The sequence below is a fragment of the Erinaceus europaeus genome, chromosome 15 (assembly GCF_950295315.1).
Source record: "Erinaceus europaeus chromosome 15, mEriEur2.1, whole genome shotgun sequence".
NCBI classification, from domain to species: Eukaryota; Metazoa; Chordata; class Mammalia; order Eulipotyphla; family Erinaceidae; genus Erinaceus; species Erinaceus europaeus.
In genome coordinates this window covers 26,233,824-26,254,217 of record NC_080176.1, presented here as the reverse complement: position 1 = coordinate 26,254,217, position 20,394 = coordinate 26,233,824, and the positions used below count along the sequence as shown (strand labels likewise).

Below are 20,394 nucleotides of genomic sequence, written 5' to 3'. Positions count from 1 at the left end.
GGCGTCCATCTGGATGCCCGGAAAGGGCTGCGAACCTCAGTCCGGCCGAGGAAGGGGTTAGGGCGGGGTAACAGCGGCAGGATCCGAACCAAGTACCGGCCACGCCCACTGGTGACTGGTTAGTGGGCGTGGTCCCAAGTGTGGGCGGGGCTTAGACTGCCAAGGAGACTCTGGGGCACCCCTAGACCTGTCCCTCAGGTGAGTAAGCCTTGAAGCCTTCCTTCCTCTGGCTCTTGGGGAGACGAAAGTGGGGTGGGGACTGGGCCACCCCAATCTCAGCAGCTCAGGCTTTCTCTTTCATTGAGTTGAGGTTTCCCAGGGGAGACCCCCACCCCTATTCCATGCTTGCCCCAGGGCCCTGGTGAACTGCCTACATGACCCTGTGGGGAAGGCGGAGTGAGATGCGAGCCAGCATGTCCCCAAGGTCCCCAAGCTTCAAAGAGCTAGACCCGTGGCTTGAGGTGTTCGCTGACCACAGAAGTGAGTTGGGGGGTGGGGGTGGACCAGTACTTGTCCAAGGTCACCTAGCTCTGCTCACCAGTGCCTGGCGGGCTCGACCCACAGCTCCCAGACCTGGGACGCCCCTCCTGGAGCACCCTGAGCTCCTGCCTGACTATGGCTTGTCTCCCTGCTCCTGCCACCCCAGCACCCCCTTTAGCCTGATTCTAGTTACAGACATCCACATGGCTTAGTCCCACTGGGAGCAGCAACCAGGGCAGGGAAGGTAGTCTGGGCCTTGGGGTTCTGCGAGTCAGAAGAGGTCTTCATGGTGGGATTTTGGGGGGCTCAGGCAGGGTCCACCAAGGACACAGGGAGGCGAGGAAGGCCCCCATCCTCCCCCACCCCTGCTGGTAACTAGGAGGTCAAAGTCTCTCCCAAGGTCAAAAATTGATTGTTTTGCAATGAAGAGGCAGGAAACGGGGCGGGCAGAGCCCCTCCTCCTCTGCCCTGGGGGTGGAGCGTGGTTGGGGGGGGGGGACTTGTTAAGAAGGTTGGACTGAGGCCAGGACTGTGCCCCCAGCCTAGAGGGGGAGGGGGCAAGCAAGGCCTGATCTCAGGCTGCCTGCTGGAACCGATAAGGGGCCTTCTGGGGCTCCCACAAACGGTTTATCACTGGGGGGGGCAGTCTGCAGGAGGGGGCGCCAGCCAGCATGGAACGGCTGTGGGGTCTACTCCAGAGAGCGGTAAGACAACACCTGCGCCCCCCCCATCTGTCCCTTCCTTTCGGGACCTCTGTCCTGCAAGACCCCCCCCCAAATCTCATGAGCACCATGCCCCCCTCTCCAGCAAAGCTTGTCTCCGAGGCCCTCCCAGACCATCTACAAGCCGGTGGAAGGCACCCAGCAGGGCCGCCTGGAGGAGGAAGAGGAGGACCGGGAGGAGGGGCCCGAGCCCCCGGTCCCCTTCTGCCCCATGAAGCTTCGGGGGCCGGAGCCCCGGCTCTCCTTCACTGGGCGGCAGAGCCTGGGCCTCTGGGCATCAGCTGGCCGGCGGGCTGCCCCCTACCTGGTCCTGATGGCCTTGCTGATCTTCACTGGGGGTAAGGCACCCCAACCCCAGGACAGGCCTGGGCTGGGCAGGGGTGACGCCTGGGCCCCAGGGACTAGCTCCGTGTGTCCCCCCTCCCCCATCAGCCTTCCTGCTGGGCTATGTGGCCTTCCGGGGGTCCTGCCAGGCCTGTGGGGATGACGTACTGGTGGTGAGCGAGGACGTGAACTATGAGCCGGGACCTGAGACCCAGCAGGGCACCATGTACTGGAGTGACCTCCAGGCCTTGTTTCTGCGGCTCCTGGGGGAGGGCTGCCTGGAGGAGGCCATCAGGTAAGGGGCAGCCTGTCCCCTTGCCCCCCCTTCCAGACTCAGCCCCCTCCCCCATACAGATCCTGGTGTCCATGCCCCCTCATGATCCTCCTACCTGTTCCCCCATCAGAGGCCCCAGGAGGGTGAATGAAGAATGGGCCTGGGGGACAGCTTAGCCTCCAGAATGCATGCTGGAGGCCCTCAGTTCGAGCCCTAGCACTACTTGAGCCAGAGTGGGGCTCTGGCTCCTCTCTCCGCTCTTTCTCCCATGAAACTGTCTCTCCATCTCCTATGAAATGAATAGTAAAAATATATACATCTTTAAAGTGGAGTTAAGAGGCAGCCCAGGAAATGGTGCAGTTCTTAGAGTGATGAAACTATAAGCATGAGGTCCCGGGTTTGATTCCTAGCCTGGCGTGTGTCGGTGTGATACTCTGCTTCTCTTTCTGCCTCTCTCTTTTAAAAAATTTGTTTATTTTATTTGATGGAACAAAGAGAAATTGAGAGGGATGGAACGAGAGTTAGGGAGAAAGACAGAGAGACACCTGCAGTCCTGCTTCACCACTCATGAAGCTTTCCCCCTGCAGGTGAGGCTGGGTGCTTGAGTCTGGTTCCTTGTGTATGGTGATATATACCCTTAACCAGGTGCACCACCACCTGGTCCTCACTGCTTCTCTCCCTCTCTCTCTCCCTCTCTCTCTCTCTCTTTCTCTCTCTCTATCTCTTTTTGCCTGTAGGGTTATTGCTGGGACTTGGTGCCCTCTCCTGTAGGCTATTGTTTCCATTTTGTTGCCCTTGTTGTTTTATCGTTGTTGTGGTTATTATTGTTGTTATTGATGTTGTCGTTGTTGGATAGGACAGAGAGAAATTAAGAGAGGAGGGGAAGACAGAGAGGGGGAGAGAAGGATAGACACCTGCAGACCTGCTTCACCGCCTGTGAAGCGACTCCCCTGCAGGTGGGGAGCTGGGAGCTCAAACCGGGATCCTTACGCCAGTCCTTGCACTTGGCGCCATGTGAGCTTAACCCACTGCACTACCGCCGGAACCCCCTGCTTCTCTTTCTTTCTTTCTCGCTGTCATTCATAAATAGATATTTAAAAAAAATTTTTTTTTTTTTTTTTTTTTTACTTTACCAGAGCACTGCTCAGCTCTGGCTTTGGTGGTGCAGGGGATTGAACCTGGGACTTTGGAACCTCAGGTATGAGAGTCTCTTTGCATAACCATTATGCTATCTACCCCTGCCCTTAAATAAATATTTTTAAGGCAGGATTGAGGACATGGGAGATGGCATATAGTTACTCAAAAGACTCTCATGACAGGCTGTGAGCTGAGCAGTTCTCTGGTAAAATAATGGTCACGATGACAGTGATGCCAATGGAGTCGAGAGGGGGCCAGGAGATAGTCACCTGGTAAACCATGTCATGTGCAAGGACCTGGGTCTGAGCCTCTGCCACCACAGGGCAGTATCATGTACAGGGAAAGATGCATGAGTGATGGAGTAGTGAGGTGGTGCCTCTCTTTCTCTCTCTGAAACTGAAAGAAAAACAACCTAAAAAGTCTAAGCAGGAGAGTCGGGCTGTAGTGCAGCGGGCTAAGCGCAGGTGGCGCAAAGTACAAAGACCGACATAAGGATCCCTGTTCGAACCCCAGCTCCCCACCTGCAGGGGAGTCGCTTCACAGGTGGTGAAGCAGGTCTGCAGATGTCTATCTTTCTCTCCTCCTCTCTGTCTTCCCCTCCCTCTCTCCATTTCTCTCTGTCCTATCCAACAATGACAACAACAATAAAACAACAAGGGCAACAAAAGGGAATAAATAAATAAAATAAATATAAAAAAAGAGAAAAAAAAGTCTAAGCAGTAGAATCAAGCAGGCATGAAACACCTAAAATCAAGGGAGGGAGGTAAAAAAAAAAAAAAGTTAATGACAGGAGAAACAGCTCGACTAGTAGAATACCACACTTTCACGGCTGAGGGCGCTGGTTCGGTCCCCCAGGGTGGGGTCTGGCTTCTCTCTCTTTCTCTCCTACTCTTTTAAGAAATTTTTTAAAATTATTTTTATTTATTTATTGGATAAAGAGAGCCAGAAATTGAGAGGGGAGGGGGCAATAGAGAGGGAAAGAAACAGAAAGTCACTACCAACACTGCATCACTACTCGTGAAGCTTTCCCTCTGCAGGTGGGACTGGGGCCTTGAACCCAGGTCCTTGGGCATTGTAGTATGTGTGCTCAACCAGGTGCGCCACAACCTGGCCCATCTTTTTCTCCTTTTCTCAGCCCCACGTGGAACTCGAATAGCAATAAACAAAATAAGTATTGAAAAGCACAGTTAGATGGGGCTGGGTGGAGGCACACTCGGTTGCATGCACATGTTACAGTGCACAAGGACCCAGGTTCAACACACCAATCCCCACCTGCTGCACAGGGAAAGCTTCCAAGTGGTGAAGCAGGGCTGCAGGTGTCTCTCTGTCTCTCTCCCTCTCTATCTCCCCTTTCTTTCAATTTCTTTCTCTAGCCAATAAATAAATAAAGATTAAAAAAATTTTTTTGAAAGAGTGGTCTGGAGGTGGCACAGTGGATAAAGCATTGGGTTCTCAACCATGAGGTTCTGAGTCCAGTCCCCAGCAGCACATGTACCAGAATAATACCTGGTTCTCTCTCTCTCTCTACCTGTCTTTCTCATGAATAAATTAGTAAATAAATTATTTTTTTTAAACACACACACAGTTAAAAGCGCTGATCTATTAATGAGAGAAGGAGAGAGAGGAAGGGATGAAAGCAGGGCAAGATTGGAGCACACGCAGTGCGGGGTTGAACTCAGGACCTCATACCCCAAGGCCCTGAGTTTGATTGCTCCCCACCGCCGCCACCACCAGCAGCAGCCACAAGAAGGTCGCTCCTTTCCTAGCTTTCTGAGGCTGATTCTTTTTTTAACCATCAAGAAAGGAGAAACAGATATGGAATTTTTAAAAAATATTTTTATTTTTTTAATGAGAGATACAGAGAGAAAGATAGACACACACACACACACACACACACACATACATACACCACACACACACACCAGACCCCTGTTCAGCTCTGGCTTCAGTGATGTGGGGGATTGAACCTAGGACTTTGATGCCTCAGGGAATGAGAGTCTCTTTGCATCACCATTATCCTGTCTCCTCTACCCCAGATATAGAATTAAAAAAAAATTCATTTATGGAGTTGGGCGGTAGAACAGTGGGTTAAGCGCAAGTGGCGCAAAGCGCAAGGACAGGCGTAAGGATCCTGGTTCGAGCCCCCGGCTCCCCACCTGCAGGGGAGTCGCTTCACAGGCGGTGAAACAGGTCTGCAGGTGTGTATCTTTCTCTCCCCTTCTCTGTCTTCCTCTCCTCTCTCCATTTCTGTCCTATCCAAAAACCATGACATCAATAACAACAACAATAATGACTACAATAAAACAACAAGGGCAACAAAAGGAAATAAATAAATATTTTTAAAATTCATTTATTCATTAATGAGAAGGAGATAGGGAGAGAACTAGAGCTACAATATTACTGGTAAGTGCAATGCCTGGGATTGAACTCAGGACCTCATGCTTGAGTCCAATTCTTTATCCAGTGCACTCCCTCCTGGGCTACTTTAAAAAGATTTTATTTCTTTATGAGAAAGAGGAGGAGGGAGAGAATTAGAACACCCCTCTTATTCATGTTATATCTGGGGTCCAACTCAGGACCTCAGGCTTATGAGTCCAATTCATTGACTGAGTCAATCTTTTTCCTTCCCTCCCCCCTTCCCTCTCCCCTCCTCCTCCACTTTCTCTTCCTCATTCTTTGTTTTTTCTTTATTGGGGAATTAATGTTTTATATTCAACAGTAAATACAATAGTTTGTACATGCATATCATTCCCCAGTTTTCCTCCTCCTCCTTTTTGCGTAGCCATTATGCTATCTAGATAGCCCTGAGAATGTTTCTTTGCAGACATTCCTCCAGAGTGTACCGTGATGAACACATGATTTCTTCTCTGAATCTTATGCTGTGATTTGATCTCTATACTCCTGGGCTTCAGGAGAGCAAGGCTGGACTGATCAGGATGTGTTAGCGCTCCGATTCCCTGCTGGCCAGCTGCACTAGAAGCCCCCCCCCCCCCCCCCCGCCGCCCCGACACATACACCATCCACAACAGTCAAGGCTCTAGAAGATTCTTTTCTTTCTTTTTTTTTTTTTTAGTGAAATTACTTTTTTTTTTCTTGGCCTCCAGGGTTATTGCTGGGGCTCAGTGCCTGCACTACAAATCCACTGCTCCTGAAGGCCGTTTTTTCTACTTTGTTGCCCTTTTTATTGCTGTCATTGTTTTGGATAGGACAGAGAGAAACTGAGAGAGGAGAGGAAGACAGATCTGCTTCACTGTTTGTGAAGTGACCCCCCCCACACACAGATGGGGAGCCGGGGGCTTGAACCGGGCTTACGCCAGTCCTTCCACTTCACACCATGTGCGCTTAACCTGCTGCACTACCACCCAGCCCCCCAAATTACCTTTTTATATGTTGATTTGATGTGAGAAGGCAGCAGAGAGAAATTGAGGGGAGGTGATATGGAGAGAAACAGACACCTGCAGCTCTGCTTCACTGCTCATGAAGCTTTCCCCCTGCAGGTGGGGGCTGGGAGCTTGAACCTGGGTCCTTGTGTACTGTAATGTGTGTGCGCCAGTGCCCCTTCAAGGAGTTTCTTGAGCAAGTCTTAGTTGGCTGGGTGCAGGCTGAGCAGCTGGCAGGTCTGACAGGTCTGGGGCTGGGCTGTGGCCCTGAGCTTGGAGGTGACAGACCAGCAATGAAGCTGAGTCAGGGATGGACTAGGAGCAGGGGAAGCAGGGAAGAGCTGAGAGGGCTGGAGACAGCAGGCCATGGAGGGCCTTTCTTTGGTTGGGTTGACATACTGGTTACTTTGATTTTATTCTTTTTATTTATTTATTTTTTCTTTTTGTTGCCCTTGTTTTATCATTGTTGTTGTTGTTATTGCTGTCATTGTTGTTGGATAGGACAGAAAGAAATTGAGAGAGGTGGGGAAGACAGAGAGGGGAGAGAAAGACCTGCAGACCTCCTTCACCGCCTGTGAAGCGAACCCCCTTCAGGTGGGGTGCCAGGGACTCAAACTGGGATCCATACTCCAGTCCTTGCGCTTTGCACCATGTGTGCTTAACCCACTGTGCTACCGTCCGACTCCCTGATTTTATTCTTGCTGATCCTTGTCTCACTCAGGTGAGGTTCTGTCACTCTCGGGCTGTTAATTTTCAGAGACAGAGAGAGGAGAGATACCACATGTTCCCTCACTGCTGAGCTATACCTCTGGCCTTACTTTGTTTTTTATCTTTGAAGATTTATTTTAACTTGGATAGTACACAGCTTTGCCACGTACACAAAGCAGTATTGTGGTCTCTCTGTATCTCTCTCTGCCTGTTACTACTTAAAAGAGAGAGAGACTTTATTTGCTAGAGGTGAAGCCTCCCTTCTGCAGGTGGAGAGCAGGGGTTTGAACCAAAGTCTTTCCACATGCTGATGTGTGCCACCACCTGGCCCAGAGCTGAGATTCGAGCAGCATGGACCCTGATGTGCAGAGGAAAATGAGCCAGGAACCAAAGGCCTCAATGGACAAGGACATGAGAGGCCCTGGAGGTGGCAGAGGGGCTTAAAACACTGGGCTTTCTCTTGGGGCTGGGTGGTGCTGCACCTGTTTGAGCGCACACATCACAGTGCACAAGGACCCAGGTTCAAGCCCTGGGTCTTCAGCAGGAAGTGGAAGCTTCATGAGTGGAGAAGCAGGGCTGCAGGTATCTCTTTATCTCTTACTCCCCTATCAATTATCCTCTGTCTTATAAAATAAGAAAATAAATAAAATAAAAACACTGGGCCCTCAAGCATGAGGTTCTGAGTTCAATCCCCAGCAGTACATGTGCCAGAGTGATGTTCTGGATCAAATAAATAAGCGTGGGGCGCTGGGAATTGGTTCACTTGGTAACTGCAGCCTTTTTTTGGTGTGCAGGGACCCCGGTTCTAGCCCCTGCACCACGTGGGAGCCCCACACCCAGAAGAGGGGCTGAGGTGTCTCTTCTTGTCTCCCCCTGCCCAGACAGACCAGCCTTCGGGAGCGGGTGGCGGGCTCCGCTGGGATGGCCGCCCTGGCTGGGGACATCCGCCAGGCCCTGTCCCGCCAGAAGTTGGACCACGTGTGGATGGACACGCACTACGTGGGGCTGCAGTTTCCAGACCCGTGAGTGCGCAGGTGCAGGGCCACCGGACAGGAGCGGGTGGGGGGATGCTGACCACCTCTGCTCCTCAGGGCTCACCCCAACACCCTGCACTGGGTGGATGAAGCAGGGGGGCAACTGCGGCTGGAGGACCCAGACGTGTACTGTCCCTACAGTGCCACCGGCAACGCCACGGTGAGCCTCGGGCCTGGGGTGGGGGGTGGCGCACAGATCCTGGACGGGGAAGGGGCAGATGTAACGACCTGGACGGAAAGGTGGACATGGGGACACGGGGCCTGGATGGGGAGGGGAGCAGCAGGAAGGGGACGTAGAGCTTTGACCGGGAGGGGGCAACGCGGGGGGGGGGGGGGAGTGGGGGTCTGGACGGGGAGGGGTCAGCGGGGGAGAGTAAGGGGCCCGGATGGGGAGGGTGTAGCATGGGGGGAAGGAGGGTCAAGGGACCTGGACAATGAGGGGCAGCGTGGGGTCTGGACGGGAAGGGGGGGCAGCGCGGGGGTACTAAGGGGGGGACAAGGGGCCTGGACAGGGCGGGCAGCGTGGGGAGCCCCTCACGCCCCCCTCCGCAGGGGGCGCTGGTGTACGCCCACTACGGGCGGCCTGGGGACCTGCAGCACCTGCGCTCGCTGGGCGTGGAGCCGGCCGGGCGCCTCCTGCTGATGCGCCTGGGAGCCATCAGTTTCGCGCAGAAGGTGAGGGTGCCCTGGGGGGAGCCCTGAGGGTCCGCCTTCAGGGAAGAGGACAAACCACGTGGGATCGAGAGGGTGGGGAGCAGGCACAGGCAAGTGGGGTGGGGAAAGGGCAGGAAGACACTGCCCACAGCCCCTCCGCCCAGGAGCCCCTTAGCCAACTGCTTGATGCCCCCAGGTGGCCAGTGCACAGGACTTCGGGGCCCTGGGAGTACTCATATACCCGGACCCTGCAGACCTCTCCCAGGACCCCCACAAACCTGAGCTGCCCAGCCACCGTGCTGTGTATGGACACGTGAGTCTGAGGGTGCCTCCCCCTAACCCCCAAAGAGGCTGGTGTACTGTCCTCAGGAGCCTGCTCAGCTTCCAGGTGGCTGCCCCTCTCCCCACAGGTGCACTTGGGGACAGGGGACCCCTACACGCCGGGTTTCCCTTCCTTCAATCAAACCCAGTTCCCTCCAGTCCAGTCCTCTGGGCTCCCCAGCATCCTGGCCCAGCCCATTAGCGCCGACATCGCCTTGCAGCTGCTGAGGTAAGGGGCCCTTTGCCTTTGGGTGGGCCAGGGAAGGTGACCCTTCTTCAGGGGTGAGCAGTGGGCAATCTATTCAACCATCCCAAGCAGCCCCCGGAGAGCCAGAGGGCAGGAGAGAGGGATGAGCCCAGGGGTCTTTGGGCCCTTCTGCAGCCTGGGCCTCTTCACCCCTCTCTGCAGGAAGCTCCAAGGTCCAGAGGCCCCCCAGGAGTGGCAGGGGCGCCTCCCCCACTCCCCTTACCGCCTGGGCCCCGGGCCAGGCCTGCGCTTGACGGTCAACAACCACCGGGTCTCCACGCCCATCAGTAACATCTTTGGTTGCATTGAGGGCCGCTCCGAGCCAGGTGGGCAGCCGCCAGCCCTGCCCATGGCCTGCAAGGGCACCGCTCCTGGGACTGACAGAGCTGGGGCTGCAGTGGAAGGCCCGAGAGCCAGGGAGCTAAACCCAAGGGGTGATGGCCAGAGAGGTCAGTCCCACCTGGAGGCAGGTGGGTCAGCTCTGCATGCTAGTGAGTTTGCCGGCTCCAGGGAGGATCAAGCATGCGCATGATGTTTAAAACATGAGAGGAGGGGGCTGAGCCATGGCACACACTGCTCCTCACCTGCAGGGAGCGAGCATCTCACTTCAGGAGCGGTGAAGCAGTTCTGCAGGTGTCTCTGTGTCTCTTTCCCTATATCTTCCCTTCCCCTCTCATATTGTTTTTAATATTTATTTCCTTCTATTGCCCTTGTTGTTTTATTGTTGTAGTTATTACTGATGTTGTCGTTGTTGGCTAGGACAGAGAGAAATGGAGAGAGGAGGGCAAGACAGAGAAGGGGAGAGAAAGATAAGACACCTGCAGACCTGCTTCACCACTTGTGAAGTGACTCCCCTGCAGGTGGGGAGCTGGGGGCTCGAACTGGGATCCTTATGCCAGTCCTTTCGCTTCGTACCACATGCACTTGACCTGCTGCGCTACCACCTGACATCCCCCCTCTCATTTTCTATCTGTCCTATCAAAGAAAAAAGAAGAGAAGGGAGGGGGAAAAAGGCCTCCAGGAAAAGTGGGTTAATCGTGCCAGCACCAAGCCCTAGTGATAATCCTGGTGGCAATTAAATAAGTAAGTAAATAAATAAATAAATAGAGGCCAGATCACCTACATGACCATTCCCACTGAGAGAGAGGCACAGAAAGGTTGAGATCCTGGAGTGGGAGTGAGAGATTTAGAAGGGGAAGCCTGGGGGCCAGTGAGATGGGTCAGTCAGTGATTAGTTCCCCCTGGAGAACGGACCCTCTGAGTACCTACTCTTCCAGAGTTCAGGGAGTTGCCCCTAGGGTCAGAGGTGAATCCTGAACATCTCTGCAACCCCCCTGAACACTCCCTCACAGATCACTATGTTGTCATCGGAGCACAGAGGGACGCGTGGGGCCCAGGAGCGGCCAAGTCGGCTGTGGGCACAGCCATCCTGCTGGAGCTGGTTCGGACCTTCTCCTCAATGGTGAGCAAAGGTAAGGTGGGGGCCAGCCCAGGTGGGACCGGGGCCAGATGGTGCGGGGCCTGAGACTGGGGCCAGCAGGGTAGTGCTCCCCCAGACAAAAGCCTGCAGTTCCATCCTGGCTGTGTGGCCCTGGGCACTCAAGATACCTCATCTATTCTGTTTCTTCCTCCAGAGCTGGAAATCTGGCTTGGTGGGGCGGGAAGATCAACCAGAAGGGCACCCCCTTGACCGTGCAGGAGGCCTTGGGCTGGAGCCCTGGCATCACATGGGAGCACCGTGGGTGGCACTGGGGGAGCTCCATGGATGGCAGAGCAGTGCTGTAGTGTCTCTCCCCTTTCAGTCTCTCCCTCTCTTTCTAAATTAAAGAATGAGAAAAATCGACTGGGGGAGGCCCCAGGTTCATTCCTCCTTGCCCCCTGGGGAGACAATGCTTTTCTCTTTAATGAAAAGTTGAGAGAGCTGAGGGAGGGGCAGTGGCACGCCTGGTTAAACCTGCAAAGTATGAAGTGCAAGGACCAGATCAAGGATCCAGGTTCAGGCACCCATTCCCCACCTGCACGGGGGTCATTTCACAAGTAGTAAAGCAGATCTGCAGGTGTCTTTCAGTCTCTCCCTCTCTATCTTCCCCTTCTCTCTCAGTTTTTTTTTTTTATCTTTTTTTTTTTTTAACCAGAGCACTGCTCAGCTCTGGCTTATGGGAGTGTAGGGGATTGAACCTGGGACTTGAGAGCCTCAGGCATGAAAGTCTCTTTGCATGACCATTATGCTGTACCCCCACCCCTTCTCTCTCAATTTCTCTCTGTTCTAGCCAATAAAATAAATGGGGGAAAAGTGGCCTTGAGGAGCAGTGGATTCGTTTTGCTAGCATCAAGCCCCAGCGATAACCCTGGAGGCAAAAAAAAAAAAGGTTGTGTGGTCCCAGAGGTGGCACAGTGGATAAAGCCTTGTATTCTCCACCATGAACCTAGTTCAATCCCCAGCAGCACATGCATGAGAGTGATATCTGGTTATTTCTCTGCCTATTTTTCTCATGAATAAATTCTTTAAAACGAGAGGGGAGGGGAGGAAGGAGATAGCATAATAGTTCTACAAAAGACTCTCCTGCCTGAGGTGCTGAGGTCCCAGGTTCAATCCCCAGAACCACCAGAAGCCAGAGCTGAGCAGGGCTTAAGAAAGGAAGGGGGCCCAGAGATGGAGCACCCAGTTAAGTATGCAAAAGAACCTGGGTTTGAGCCCCTGCTCCCAGCCTCAACAGGGGACACTTCACCATCAGTGAAATAGGTCTGCAGGTGTCTTTCTCGCTCCCTCTGTATCCCCCACTCCCCTCTCAATTTCTTTCTTTCTTTCTTTCTTTTTTAAATTTATTTCTTTATTGGGGAATTAATGTTTTACATTCAACAGTAAATACAATAGTTTGTACATGCAGAACATTCCCCAGTTTCCCATTTAACAATACAACCCCCACTATGTCATGTATCATCCATCATGGACCTGTATTCTCCCCCCACGCCCCCCCAGAGTCTTTTACTTGGGTGCATCAATTTCTTTCTTATTTAGTAAAAATAGAAAGAAAGAGAGAACCCCACCTGCAGGGGAGTCGCTTCACAGGCAGTGAAGCAGGTCTGCAGGTGTCTGTCTTTCTCTCCCCCTCTGTATTCCCCTCCTCTCTCCATTTCTCTCTGTCCTATCCAACAATGACGACATCAATAACAACAACGATAATAACTGCAACAGTAAAACAAAAAGGGCAACAAAAGGGAATAATATTTAAAAAGAAAGAAAGAAAGAGAGAAATGGCCACCAGGAGCAGTGGGTTTGTGTAATGCTGGCATCGAGCCCCAGCAATAACCCTGATGGCAATGAGAGAAAGAGAGAGAGAAAATAAATAAATAAATAGAAATGGTGGTGGTGGTGTACCTGGTTGAGTGCACACATTACCATGTGCAAGAAGCCTGGTTCAAGCCTTTGGTCCCCACCTGTAGGGACCTTCATTTCTCTCTGTCCTATCAAATGAAAAAAGTAAAGGAGGGAGAAAGTATAGAAGTGTAAGAACAGTGCAGCTGCAATGAAGCTCAGGCAGGAGGCCCCACTTGGGGGTCCCTGTACCTGGTACCAGATAGTAAGGCTGAGGGAGGGGGCTGGGTGCCAGGTAGGGGAGATTAGCGGATCAGAGGAGAAGTGGATACTGGGGGCCTCCCCGCTGGTCCCCAGCAGAGCCCGCCCTTCCCCTTCTGCCCCAGGCTTCAGGCCCCGCAGAAGCCTTCTCTTCATCAGCTGGGACGGAGGCGACTTCGGGAGCGTGGGCTCCACCGAGTGGCTGGAGGTGACGTGGGGTCCCCAGGGTGGGGTGCAGGGTCCTTGGGGGTGGGGGTCTTACACTCCACATCCCTGCTCGCAGGGCTACCTCAGTGTGCTGCACCTCAAGGCGGTGGTCTACGTCAGCCTGGACAACGCTGTGCTGGGTGAGGGAGATCCCCACTAGGTTCCCGGGACATCACTGGGGTGAGCCCCCACCCCAGCCTGGCGTCACTCCCTGCTCCTTCCCTGCAGGGGACGACAAGTTCCACGCCAAGACCAGCCCCCTCCTGATCAGCCTCATCGAGAACATTCTGAAGCAGGCAAGGGGGAGGGAATGGGGAAGGGGTGTAGAAAAGCTGGGGGTGCAGAGCCTGACCGGCACCCCTCTTCCCCCGCCACCCCAGGTGGACTCCCCCAACCACAGCGGGCAGACCCTGTTCGAGCACGTGGTGTCCCACAACCAGAGCTGGGACGCGGAGGTGTAAGTGGGGGCGACCAGGGAGTGGGGTGCAGGAGCCTAGCCCCGCCAGACCACTCCACCTGCCCCCCCCAGGGTCCGCCCGCTGCCCATGGACAGCAGCGCTTACTCCTTCACGGCCTTCGCGGGGGTCCCTGCAGTGGAGTTCTCCTTCCTGGAGGTGAGCCCCCTCCCTCCTCAGCCCCGAGGCCAACCCCCCCCCCCCCGCCCCGGGTGGTCCTGCGCCAGCTTCGCTGTCCCTGGTCCCCCAGGACGGCCAGGCCTACCCGTTCCTGCACACCAAGGACGACACTTACGAGAACCTGCACCGGGCACTGCGTGGCCGCCTGCCCGCCGTGGCCCAGGCCGTGGCCCAGCTGGCTGGCCAGCTGCTCATCCGGCTCAGCCATGACCACCTGCTGCCCCTCGACTTCAGCCGCTACGGGGACGAGGTGCTGCGCCACATGGGCAGCCTCAACGAGTTCTCGGGGGACCTCAAGGTCTGCGCCTGCCCGCTGCCTCCCCGCTTCTGGGGTGGGGCTGTCTCCCCTGGGGTCTAGGTCCTCTTGAGCCCCTAGGATCCAGCTGGTACTCCCTCTCACCCTACGGCCCAGGACTTCCCAGGCCTATTGAGCAATTCAGATCGATCGGGGAGTGCATTGACAATGAGGCAGATGAAATTCAGGCAGACTACCTAAAGGAGGTGCCACCCTATTCATTCCACCCGCCCTGTATTATGCACCCCCCCCTTCCCTCCCACCCTGGACTTCCTCACTCCTGCCAGGCTTGGGGGAGGGTACAAACGCTGCTCCCCCAATCTACCCCTCTGCCCTCAGGCCCGTGGGCTGACCCTGCAGTGGGTGTACTCGGCGCGGGGGGACTACATCCGTGCAGCGGAGAAGCTGCGGAAGGAGATCTACAGCTCCGAGGAGAGTGACGAGAGACTGATGCGCATGTACAATGTGCGCATCATGAGGGTGAGGCCCATCCCCGCGCGACCACGCCCCTTACCTCTAAGCCCCGCCTCTCGCCCCGCCTCCATTGGGCACCGCGCATGCGCCCTGCTATCCTTGGGCCTTGTTCTGGGAATGCTCCGTACTCTGACCACTGAGGCAGGACCAGCCATGGGAGGCGATGGACAGGGAGGCCAGTTCTACAGTCCACCGCTCTACCAGCTGAGCTATCGAAGGGACGGATAGGGAGGCCAGTTCTTTGGGCACAGTTCCCTGGCCTGCGCGTGGGAGGATGGGATAACTGTACCCTGGGTGTCATCCCTCACACCATCTCCATACCCCTCTGGACAGAACACTGCAGGGCTGGCCTGCAGTACAAGGCGGTGCACAAGGCTTCTTAAGATGTTTAGGGAGAGGAGAGCTCCCTTCTGCTAGTGAGATGGATGAAGTCCCGTAAGACTGCTTGGAGGAGGTGGCGTGGCCAAGTCAAGATAGTATTTACTTGCCTAACCCGCCTGCTTAGCTCAGGATACTTTCCCACCCACTTCGCACCTCCACTTCCAGCCCCTCCCTTCCCTTTCAGTTCTTTCTGCCAAGAATTCAACCACACAAGACTGGGGGGGATGTAAGGGTGGGGGTTGTGGGCATGGGAAGAGGTCTACGGGGCAAAACTCCAAGGTGGGCCGTGGGCAGCGAGCCCTAAGTGCTCATGGGCTCCTTTTGGGGGCGCACAGCTGCCCCTGCAGGCCCCTGTTTGTTTTCATGTAGTTTCTCCACCACGGGTCCCTCGTTCCTTTCCCCCTGGAATCCCTGCTTGTAGACACATCCCTCTTGCTCTGCTGCTCCTGACTTCTCAGTCCCTTTTCTCATTTTTTAAAAAATGTTTTATTTATTTATGAGAAAGATAGGAGGAGAGAGAAGAACCAGGTATCACTCTGGCACATGTGCTGCCGGGGATCAAACTCGGGACCTCATGCTTGAGAGTCCAAAGCTTTATCACTGCGCCACCTCCTGGACCACTTCTCTCTCATTTTTAAAATCTATTTATCTGATAGGACAGAGAGAAATTGAGAGAGGAGAGGAGTTAGAGATAAAGAGAGACACCAACAGACTTGCTTCATTCTTGTGAAGCATCCCTCTGCCAGTGGTAAGTGGGGGCTCGAACCTGCGTCCTCTTGCATGGTAATGCCCCCTTCTTTTTCCTTAATGCCCTCATCTCCTCTCCATCCCCCTCATCACTCCTCTTCTTTCAGTCCCCTTCTCTGAGATGCAGGAGACTTTGCACGAGAGGAGAGAGGGGCACCCACAGAGTTCTGCCCACAGAGTCCCGTGTGTGCCCTGCTGTGCCAGACTCCTGGGGTGCACATGCACCCCAACATACTCCCACCCCCAGGGGTGGAGGGATCTGTGTGTAAGGGGCGAGATTCAGACATGGAACTTCTAGACTGACACACAGGGCCAGCCAGATGCAGGGAACATATGACTCTCAACCAGGTGTCAGTAAACTTGAGGCCAGAGGCCAAGGTGGCCCTGCTGCCAATTCTGTAAATAAGGTTTTATTGGCACACAGCCACAAACTGTGTGCCACTTCTGTGGCTGTTTTTCTTTTTTTAAAAAAATTCTTGTTTTTAAAAGGTTTTATTTATTTATTGATGAGGAAGATAGGAGGAGAGAGAGAAAGAACCAGACATCACTCTGGTACATGTGCTGCCGGGGATCAAACTCAGGACCTCATGCTTGAGAGTCTGATGCCTTATCCACTGTGCCACCTCCCGGACCACCTGTGGCTGTTTTTCAAGTTGATTGGCTATGACAGAAAAGCCTGGAAAGATTGATTTACTCTCTGGCTTTTTGCCGGAAGGGTTTGCTGACCCCTGCTTTAGATTCTGCGATGGATCTTCAGGGATGAGCAGAACTTGGGGTGCTACAAAAGGGAGATTTTGGGGCAAAGGTTCTGAGTATTGGGGTGTGGTGGTGAGATCAGCCCAATCTTAGGGGCAGGTATGGACCAGCACAGCCCAACAGAGGAAGGAAGACAGGCACCAGAGACTAGGGCAGGGCTCAAACATGGGGTGTCCCAGATGCCAGGCTAGATGTGTGGCCTGTGCTCACCCTGTCACTTACCTTCCAGGCTGGTCTTGGGGGTACCCTGGAGTCCCCAAACTGGAGGGCAGGCTGCCTGTGGGAGATCTCGAGGTAGACTTGGCAACTGCCTCTAAGAGAGCCTAACTGAAGCCAATAAATGATGGAGGCTTCCAAGACAGGAGTGTGGTAGTCACCTCTGATGCTGGGGGGTGCCCAAGCAATGAATGGCATTTTTTAAAATTCTTTTATTTTTAAAGTATTTTTTTGCTTTATTTATTTCAGATTTTTAAAATTAGCTTTACTTATTGGAAAGAGACAACCAGAAATCAAGAGGGAAGGGGTGAGAGGGAGAGAGACAGAGAGTCGCCTGCAGTACTGCTTCACCACTCGCAAAGCTTTCCCCCTGCGGGTGGGGACCGGGGACTTGAACTCGGGTCCTTTAAGTTGGAAACGTGTGCTCAACCAGGTGCACCACCACTTGGCCCTTATTTTTTCCTTATATTTGATGGGACAGAGAAATTGAAAGGGGTGGGGAAATAGGGTGAGAGACTCCTGCAGACCTGCTTCACTGCTTCTGAAGCTTCCCCCTCAAATGGGGATCAGGGATTTGAAGCAGGACCTTGCACATGTGACGTGAGCTCTCTGACAGATGTGCCACTACCCAGCCTAAATATATTTTATTGGTTTATTTTTTTCATGAGAGAGAAAGACTCCAGAGCACTGCTCAGCTCTGGCTAGTGGTGGTGGTGATTAGGGGGGGGGGGGTTGAACCATGGACTTCAGAGTCTAGAGCATGAGTCTTTTTGCGGCACCATTATTCTAGTTCCCCCACTAAGTGGCCATTTCAAACCCGTCAGCAAGTGATTCGATCTAATAGGCAGCCAGGGCTGAAAATTTGTGGATTCGTTGACTAGGTTTGCACGTGAGAGGGGCCAGGTCAGAAACAGAAAGAGGAAGGGAGGAAAACAGCGGGTGGGAGCCGAAGGAACTGGAGGTTCATGGGAAGGTGGAAGAAGAGTGCTGGGGGTGATGCCACCTCTGGGAAGACCGTCCGTGTTTCATTAGGACTGAGCTGTCCCTTTGACTTTTGACTCTACCGTGGACGTGAGGGTGGGAATTGAGGCAGAAGAACTAGGGGTGGAAAGACTGGCATCAAGAGTGACAGCAGGACAGGTGGGGGGGGGGTTCCCTGCCCTAGAATCCTGAACCCAGCTGGAGCCCCCAGCCAGCCCAGCGACGGGTGACGTCACCGAGAGGCCGTTCCCAATTGGGTCTCCAGGGGCGGGGCTTCAAGCTGCACCCGCCTTTACAGAGCATGTACTAGGTCCTGGCTGGGCTACTTGCAGTTTGGGGCTTCGCCCTGACCTGATGCCCTTCTCCACGCAGGTAGAGTTCTACTTCCTGTCTCAGTACGTGTCACCGGCCGACTCGCCGTTCCGCCACATCTTCCTGGGCCACGGGGACCACACACTAGGCGCCCTGCTGGACCACGCGCGGCTGCTGCGCTCGGGGGGCGCCAGAGACCCCAAGACCGCCTCCTCCAGGCAGGTGCCCGGCCTGGACTTCCAGGAGGGCCGCTTCCGGCGCCAGCTGGCCCTGCTCACCTGGACGCTGCAGGGGGCAGCCAACGCACTCAGCGGGGACGTTTGGAACATCGATAACAATTTCTGAGCCTCCCTCCAAAAAAATTTAAAAACCCGGGGGGGGGGGGTCCACACGGCCCACAGGAAGCCACACCCCTGGCCCTACAGGCTAGGAAGGACTGGTGACCCGGGGTCACGCTGTCAGCACAGCCCCTGGACCTCTTGGATGGATCAGGTGGTGCAAGAGCCCTGGGAGCGAAAGCCTGTGGCAGCAGGTGGCCTTTGGAGAGGTCTGGACCTCATTAAAGAAAACACCCAGTGCCCTTTGCCTCCATAAGCGCCTAAAGAGGGAGGGCCCTTTCTCCAACACCAGCATGGGCTGGGGGCTGCTGGATAACCTCTGGGATGAGGGCTTAGCCACTGGCTTTGCAGGGTCTCGATGCTCATGACAGCTCACTTGGGTAGTGGGCCTGACTCACCCGCGCTCCATCCAGGTGCCAGCCTGGCCACCACTGCTTTAGCAGAAGCTCTGGTGCTGTGGGATCTTGATGATCTGTCTCTCTGAAAAAGTCAGCCCAGAGTGGTGAAGCTTGGGGAAAATAAAGTGCAGAGCTTCTTACTCATAGAAAACACACACACGGGAGTCGGGCTGTAGCGCAGCGGGTTAAGAGCAGGTGGCACAAAGCGCAAGGACCGGCATAAGGATCCCGGTTCGAACCCGGGCTCCCCACCTGCAGGGGAGTCGCTTCACAGGCGGTGAAGCAGGTCTGCAGGTGTCTATCTTTCTCTCCTCCTCTCTGTCTTCCTCTCCTCTCTCCATTTCTCTCTGTCCTACCCAACAACGACAACAACAATAATAACTACAACAATAAAACAAGGGCAACAAAAGGGAATAAATAAATAAAATTAATATTTTAAAAAATTTAAAAAAAAAAGAAAACACACACAGAGTTCCTTCCTTTTCCTTTCTTTCACAATCTTTCAACCTGTCTAGGTATTTTTGAGGTTTTTTTAATTATTATTCAATTCGTTTATTTTTGCCTTCAGGGTTATCGCTGGTGCTTGGTGCCAGCACTATGAATCCACTGATCCTGGTGGTCATTTTTTCCATTTTATTACAAAGGACAGAGAGAAACTGAGAGAGGAGGGGAAGATACAGAGGGAGAGAGAAAGATACCTGCAGACCTGCTTTACCGCTTGTGAAATGTTCCCCCTGCAGATGGGGAGCCAGGAGCTTGAACCCAGATCCTTTCAAGTCCTTGCACTTAGTACTATGTGAGCTTAACTGGGTACACCACCACCTGGCCCTCTATTTTATTTTATTTATTTATCTATGTAGAGACAGGGAGACACCTGCAGGCCTGCTTCCCCCGTAGGTGGGGATGGGAACCCGGGTCCTTGTGCACTGTAATGTGTGCACTCAACCGGCTATGCCACTGCCTGGCCCCTTCAGTCTTTTTTTTCTAAGCCGCCTCCCTTACCAGACTTTCAGTGTCCCTCTCTTCCTCTCTGATGTATCTATAAATACGAGAGCCAGGCATCCTTCTGGCAAATGCAGCGCCCAAGATAGACTAGGGATTTTGTGCTCCAGCTGCTGTGCCAACTCCCAGGCCACATCAGTCTTTCTTTTAAGATGTTAGTTATTCTCTAGAGAGAACTAGAAGGAGAGAAAGAACCAGAGCACCACTCTGGCACATGTATTGCAAGGAACTGAATTTGGGACCTCATGCTTGAGAGCCCATTGATTTAATCCACTGTGCCACCACCCTGGCCACATTAGTCCATATTTCTATAGACTAGAAAGGGAGAGAGTGAGGGAGAGATACCAAAGTTCAGTTCTGTCTGGAGAAGCACCAGTCCCTTGGTGCTGTCTGTCCATGGTGCTCCCACGTGCTGCTGGGATTGAGCCCAGGGCCTCAAGTGTTCGAAGGCCTGTGCTTTACCCAGCCCCAATTTGTGTTCTTTTGAGCTGCTAAGTTTGTGATAAATATTACAGCAGCCACAGAAAACTGATTCTCCAGGAGTCAGGCGGAGCGCAGCGAGTGAATTAAGCGCAGGTGGTGCAAAGGGCAAGGACAGCATAAGGATCCCGGTTCGAGCCCCCAGCTCCCCACCTGCAGGGGAGTCACTTCACAAGCGGTGAAGCAGGTCTGCAGGTGTCTTATCTTTCTCTCCCCATCTCTGTCTTCCCCTCCTCTCTCCATTTCTCTCTGTCCTATCCAACAACGACAACAATAATAAAACAACAAGGACAACAAAAGGGAATAAATAAATA

The 20,394-nt window shown here is 53.8% G+C and overlaps 1 protein-coding gene across 3 annotated transcripts; it reads left to right on the top strand.

Moving 5' to 3' along the window:
• Positions 1–68: 68 nt before the first annotated feature.
• TFR2 (transferrin receptor 2) lies at positions 69–18,440 on the top strand. 3 transcript variants are annotated; one of them, XM_060173423.1, is made up of 18 exons: positions 69–198; positions 1,288–1,540; positions 1,635–1,821; positions 7,907–8,047; positions 8,117–8,219; positions 8,612–8,734; positions 8,910–9,026; positions 9,124–9,263; positions 9,444–9,607; positions 10,634–10,753; positions 12,984–13,066; positions 13,142–13,205; positions 13,294–13,361; positions 13,446–13,522; positions 13,595–13,679; positions 13,771–13,998; positions 14,335–14,475; positions 17,923–18,440. In XM_060173423.1, exons 2-18 carry the CDS (start codon positions 1,414–1,416, stop codon positions 18,205–18,207), a joined length of 2,253 nt encoding a protein of 750 aa, XP_060029406.1. In that variant the 5' UTR covers positions 69–198; positions 1,288–1,413; the 3' UTR covers positions 18,208–18,440. The 3 variants fall into 3 exon arrangements, with proteins under 3 accessions (XP_060029406.1, XP_060029407.1, XP_060029405.1); XM_060173422.1 differs by lacking the exon at positions 69–198 and adding an exon at positions 220–1,184; XM_060173424.1 differs by lacking the exons at positions 69–198; positions 9,444–9,607 and adding an exon at positions 218–1,184 and having other exon boundaries at positions 10,634–10,743.
• The last annotated feature ends 1,954 nt before the right edge of the window (positions 18,441–20,394 follow it).

Excerpts from the sequence above, each read along its gene's own strand:
- TFR2 (XM_060173422.1), top strand. The coding sequence starts at position 1,152 with ATGGAACGGCTGTGGGGTCTACTCCAGAGAGCG. Across the intron at positions 10,754-12,983 it reads CTCCTCAATGGTGAGCAAAG|GCTTCAGGCCCCGCAGAAGC; the intron begins GTAAGGTGGGGG and ends CTTCTGCCCCAG. Across the intron at positions 13,362-13,445 it reads TCGAGAACATTCTGAAGCAG|GTGGACTCCCCCAACCACAG; the intron begins GCAAGGGGGAGG and ends CCGCCACCCCAG.